The 6,334-nt window shown below is 43.7% G+C and overlaps 1 protein-coding gene across 1 annotated transcript; it reads right to left on the reverse strand.

Annotated features, from left to right (window-relative positions):
• Window positions 1-1,181: 1,181 nt before the first annotated feature.
• LOC139232990 (probable G-protein coupled receptor 139) lies at window positions 1,182-5,252 on the reverse strand. The gene is made up of 2 exons (XM_070863488.1): window positions 5,156-5,252; window positions 1,182-2,077 (listed from the first exon to the last, which is right to left on the reverse strand). Exons 1-2 carry the CDS (start codon window positions 5,250-5,252, stop codon window positions 1,182-1,184), a joined length of 993 nt encoding a protein of 330 aa, XP_070719589.1.
• Between the last annotated feature and the right edge of the window lie 1,082 nt (window positions 5,253-6,334).

Raw genomic sequence — 6,334 nt, forward strand, 5'->3', positions numbered from 1 at the left:
TCGAACATATCATCCCTTCTCACGGCTGTAATTGTTTCTTTCATTAATACTGTGATCCTCCTTCCCGCTTTTTTACTCCACTCTCTATCCCATCTGAAAACCCTATAACCAGGAATGTTGAACTGCCATACCTGCCCTTCTTTCAGCCATATCGTAATAGCTATAATATCGTACTCCCAAGTGTCTATCTGTGCTCTCCGATGATCTGCCTAATCCTCTATAATCCTGACATTGAGGTATATACCATTTAGTATTGCCAAATTCCCTTATGTTCTATTTTCCAGTCCGTTTCCTCTGTCTTTCAAATTCGTTTTCTACCTTTCTGCTGCCCAATTCGAACTTTGCTTCTCTCCCCATTGAATCTATTCTCCACTTCCCATCCCCCTGCCAAGCTGGTTTAATCCATCCCAAACTGCACTAGCAAACGAGGATACTGGTCCAGACTCTGTTGAGGTGCAATCCACCTGGCTTGTAGGGGTCCCACTTCCCCTAGAAACAGTCCCAATGTCTCAGGAATCTAATGCTTTCAGGCAGCAGTGATGACTCCAAGCTTGCAAAACAGCAAAACATATTGAAGAAGTGTCACAGGCAGCAAACCAGGAAATAAAAATCAGCCTTTATCATTCACTTTTTACAGAGAGCCAAATAAATTGGTGATGTACACAACACGGTTATGGTAGAAGGTGAAATGTCATTAAAATATTTTAAAACTCTAATAAAGTCTATCATATTAGAGACATTTGAAATTCCACAAATGCAAAATTAGTTTTCAAGGCCAGAATGATTGTTCAATATTAGTTATTATGCATAACACCATCAAAAACCCATTTACACCTCATTGAACAAGACATAACTTCTTCGCGTTTTTTTGAGCAGAAAAGGGGATGCTTTTGTCAATTCAATTGATTTCACAGATTGTCAGCAGTGGGGAGTTCCACAGCACAGTCTATGGCGGAGCAGGGAATGACGGATCACAACTCAATGAATTCGGCGTTTATCTGCGCTTGCAATAAACCCTGCCATTATTATCCGTTCCAGAAGGGTAATGACAGCCAACAATGACAGTATCATCATCATTACAACCGCAAAACTCTTGGCCAAAGATTCAAATGAACCAGACAGTGGATTCTATAGAATATCGAACAAAAATACATGATAATATTACGAAATATTGGGGCTTCTCATCGAATTAATCTGACCATCATCGCAAGGGGATATTCCACTCCGTTCCTCAACTCCTCCCTGAATTTTCTCTGGGTCACTGCATAAACAAAAGTGTTTGTGCAACAACTCAGGAGCTGGAGCATGAAGCCGATTTCTGTTACAAATGTGGGCAGAGAAACAGGGTATCCCAAGTAATCCAATCGTCTCAATATAGAACAGACCATAAACAACACCCATAACAGGATGAAATTCCCTGATATAACAAACAGTACAATCATCGATTTCCTTCGGTTCTCCATCTCTGGGTCACTGGGGCTCTCGCCACTACTCCGACCTCGGAGTCTACTGCGGGCTCTGCTGGACACTAAAATATGTCTGACCGTTAAAACATTGAACAGTAGAATCAAAAGAAATGGAATAAATGGCGTTAAAACGTAATGCATTAATTCAACGATTGTCCAGATGAGTGAGCGAGATACACTGAATGACACGCGGCAAAACCAGGGATCGTTAGAAAGCCAATATTGACTTGTATACAGGAAATACCAGAAAATGTTCTTCAAAGAGCTCAGCACGCTCACTGTTCCTAGAACCACAGCCGCTGTTTGCTCCTTGCAATATTCAAATTTCAGCTTCTGGCAACAAATGGCCACAAATCGATCAAAGGTGAAAGTGACGGTGAACCAGACAGAACAATCTGTAGCGGCATGAAGTAGGACAGCGTGAATGTTACATACTCTAAAGTTCCACACAAATGTGAATAGTTCCCGATAAACTATAGGAATCTGCCTCAGTATCAGATCGATGATCACGACCAATAGATCCGCCGCTGCCATGGCCACCAGGTAGCGAGTGACACATTTGGAGAGACCGCACTTTCCCCGAGACAGAATCGCAATCGTCACCACGTTAACTGCGAGCAGGAGGAAAATATGGAAATTATTCACTGAACACCAGGCACTTACAGTACTTTGATTTGTTTCAAGTATGGTAATGGAGAAGGTCTACAGGGTGGTCTGGACAGAATGGTCTTGAACAGAGTGCTTGTAAACAGAGAGTTAAAGTTTGCAATTTAGAGACAATGAGAATTTCGTGCAGAGGGGGAAGTAAGTGTTGCTTTTTGCCTCCATTTCTTGCAGTGATTTCTATTGCAGCTAAAAATATAATTAATCTATATATAACTTTAGCTAGATCTAGTAATTGGCTAAAACTATACAATAAGTTAAGTTAATTAACTGCATAAATTTTAATTACTTTAATAAATCAAACAAGGATGTATATGGTTGACAGTGCAAGTAGTGTACTGCAAGTGCAGTATGTGAGAGTTTGTGCAGAGCATCACGATCCCGGATGACTATGCCTGCAGCAAGTGTCCGCATCTGGAGCAATTTTAGGTCAGAGGTGTTGAACTGGAGTCCGACGTGCAGACATTGTGGGTCATCAGAGAGCGGGAGATTTATTTGGAAACTTTGATCTCGGAGGCAGTGACAACCCTTACGTCAGGTAGTACTACAAGTGTAGTTAGTGGCCACGGACAAGAGGGTGTTACTGCGATTCAAGTGCAGTCTTGGAGGAGTTTTGGTATTTGCACTTATACAACATGTATGAGGTTCTTGCTGCCTGTGAGGATGAGGGCATCGTTTGCATGGTGTATGAGCAAAATTAAGCCATGCTACAGGAAACCATTCAAGAGCGGGGAGTGAAAATGGGTGTGTTAGGGGACAGTATAGTCAGGGGGTTAGAAACTGTTCTCTGCAGCTGTGACCATGAAGTCCGAAGGCTGTGTTCCCTGTCCAGCGTCAGGGTTGAAGATATCTCCATTGAAAGGAGAAGAATTTGAATTTGGAGGGAGAGTCCGGTTCTCATGGTCCACGTAGCTACAAATAGGAAACATGTTCTGCTGATAGTTTGTGGAGCTAGGATCCAAATCATAACACAGAAATTCAATCGTAACAGTCTCTGGATTTTGAAAAATAGAGGCAGTTTCTGGTTCTACCATACTTGTAGGTAGCCTGCTCCAGACTGGCACAAGCCTTTGGGTTCCCATGGACTCCCCTCTAATCCTTCAACCGATGACTTTAAATCTATGCCACCTTTTATTGACCTCTCTGCAAAGAGAAATAGATCCTTCCTATCTTCATCATCATCCTCGGCAGTCCATCGGAATCGAGGAAGACTTGCTTCCACTCTAACAATGAGTCCTTAGGTGGCTGAACATTTCAATACGAGAACCACAGTCCCTGTCACAGGTAGGACAGGTAGTCGCTGAAGGAAAGTGTGGGTGGGACTGGTTTGCTGCACGCTCTTTCCACTACCTGTGCTCGATTTCTGCATGCTCTTGGCGATGAGGCTCGAGGTGCTCACCGCCCTCTTGAGTACACTTCCTCCCCTTAGGTTGGTCTATGGTCAGGGACTCCCAGGTGTCAGTGTCCACTCTATCTCGGCCTCTCATAATTTTATGCATCCAAATTAAGTCTCCATTCAACCTCCTCTGTTACAAAGAGAACAACCAGCCTATCTAAACTTTACTCACAGCGAACATTCTCCAGTGCAGGTAACATCCTCGTAAAGCTGCTCTGTCACTTGTCCAGTGCATCTTTCCTGTAATGTGGGGCTACACATGTACACAGTACTCTTGCTGCAGCCTAACTAGTGTTTCATACATTTCCAGCAGGACCTCCCTGCTCTTATATTCTCTGCATCGGCAAAAAAGGAAAGTATCCCATATGCCTTCGTAACTACCATATCGACCTGTCCTGCTACCTTCAGGAATCTGCGAACATGCACTCCAAGGTCCCTCTGTTCCTCGCTGGAGAAATATCCCCATCGATGTCGCTGCAAGATCCTGCAAATCCCCTGGGAGGAAAGATGTACCAACATCAGTGTTCTCTATCTGGCCAAAGTCCCCAGCATCGAAGCAATGACCGCACTCGACCAGCTCCGTTGGGCAGGCCACATTGTCTGCATGCACGACACAAGACAGGCGCTCTTCTCGGAACTCCTACACATCAGGCGAGCCCCAGGTGGGCAGAGGAAATGTTTCAAGGACACCCTCAAAGTCTCCCTGATAAAATGCAACATCACCAGCGACACCTGGGAATCCCTGACCAAAGTCCTCCCGAAGTGGAAGAAGAGCATCCGGGAGGACGCTGCGCACCTCGAGTCTCGTCGTCGAGAGCATGCAGAAAGCAAGCCCAGGAGCGTGCGGCAAACCAGTCTCCCCACCCACCCTTTCCTTCAATGACTGTCTGCCCTACCTGTGACAGAGACTGTAATTCCCGTATTGGACTGTTCAGTCACCTGAAAACTCACTTTTAGAGTGGAAGCAAGTCTTCTTCGATTTCGAGAGACTGCCTATGACGATGATGGTTCTCCAGTCCTTTGCAGTATTTTGCCATTTAAGGTTTATTCCTTACCTTGTTAGCCCTCTCCAAATGCATTACCTCACATTTCTCCGATTGAATTCCATTTGCCACCAGCTGATTGATATCTTCCTGCAGTCTACAGCTTTCTTCCTCACTATCAACCACATGGACATATTTTGTATCATCTGAAAACTTCGTAATCATGACCACTGATATTGAGGTTTAAATCATTGACATACACAAACACACACAAGAGAGACAGAACGTCCATTTCTAGATGTTCGAAACCCAAAGGCGCTTACAGCTAACAAAGTATTTCTGAAATGCAGTTGCTGCCGTAATGTGTGGAAATTAGATAGAAACATAGAAACATAGAAATATAGAAACTAGATGCAGGAGTAGGCCATTCGGCCCTTCGAGCCTGTACCGCCATTCAATGAGTTCATGGCTGAACATGCAACTTCAGTACCCCATTCCTGCTTTCTCGCCATACCCCTTGATCCCCCGAGTAGTAAGGACTACATCTAACTCCTTTTTGATAAAATAACGAGCTGGACACATGGACTAAGATATAATATACTGTTAATCTCCAGCTGCCGAGGTTCCAGCTGCAGGTAACCACTTACCCGGGACACCAACCGCTGCCAGGATTGGGTAGTAAATCTTTTCTATATCATTAATCACCCAGAGAATCTTGAGCTTGATCAGAAAACCAAGATACATCTTTCCCTTTCGGCATTAATCGAAGATTCGATGGTTGGTGCTGTAGCTGGGAGCAATTCTCCGATTGCCACAATGAAAAGATTCCCCTTATTTATAGGAGTGAGAATCCATGCGGTCAGAAAATCATGTCCCCTGCTGCCTGGGTTTAATTGCAGTCACTGAACAAACAGATGATGAAAAGTTGCACAACAAGAGTTTTAACAACAACAGCGGAATTCACAATCATATAAATCCCCAAAGACCAGGGTAAATGATGCATCTTTATACACTCAGAAAGGTCTCACAATCCTAACAAGAATTTCCACAGCTGCCTTTTCTTATTTAAAGTGTAAGGAGACAACGGGATACTCCAGTGTCATCGATCGTAAAGCCTGTCAACCGTGTCCTCTTTTCCAGGGGGACAACTGATAAAGATCATTTGCAAAAAATCGAACTTATGAATTTGAACAATATTGTTTCCAGTAGTCACCACGCCTTGCAGTCCCTGTAGTGTAATTACCACAGATGCTACCTGATCTGCTGAGTGTTTCCAGCATATTCTGATTTTGGTTCACATTTCCACCATTGCAGTATTGTTTTAGTGTTTATTAACAAATAGTCTGATCATTAATCCTCAGCTCGCTGTTCAATAAATAAACTGACCACTGGACAAATCTATTCCAGTTGCTGATGCCAGTCTGAATTTTTATATTAAGCAGAAAGAAGGAACGAGGGGAGGAAGGAAGGAAGGAACGAGAGGAAGGAAGAGAGTGAGCAAGGAAGAGAGTGAGCAAGGAAGAGAGGGAGGAAGGCAGGGAGTGCCTTTTCTTATATGTTATCAAAAAGATTGTGTTCCCTTTTATGTTTCCCACTTATCTTTTCTCATACTTTCTCTTTGCCGTTCTTGCACCCTTTATCAACTTCTCCCTGCACTCTCTGTATTCTGCCTGGTTTTACCTGCATTCTGTAACTGACATGTGTCATAAACCTCCAATTTTTTGTTTTATTTTAACCTCTATTTCCTTTCTCATCTGTGAGGGGAGCGGGGTGTTGCAGCTTTGGATGCTCCATCTTTGCTCCTCGTGGAAATACCCTGGGTTTAT

Source organism: Pristiophorus japonicus, chromosome 20 (genome assembly GCF_044704955.1).
Source record: "Pristiophorus japonicus isolate sPriJap1 chromosome 20, sPriJap1.hap1, whole genome shotgun sequence".
Lineage (NCBI taxonomy): Eukaryota > Metazoa > Chordata > Chondrichthyes > Pristiophoridae > Pristiophorus > Pristiophorus japonicus.

Bases quoted from the DNA above. Each gene is read 5' to 3' on its own strand.
- LOC139232990 (XM_070863488.1), bottom strand. From the start codon at position 5,252: ATGTATCTTGGTTTTCTGATCAAGCTCAAGATTCTCTGGGTGATTAAT. The intron at 2,078-5,155 runs GTAAGTGGTTAC...TCCTGCTCGCAG, and splicing joins GGCAGCGGTTGGTGTCCCGG to TTAACGTGGTGACGATTGCG.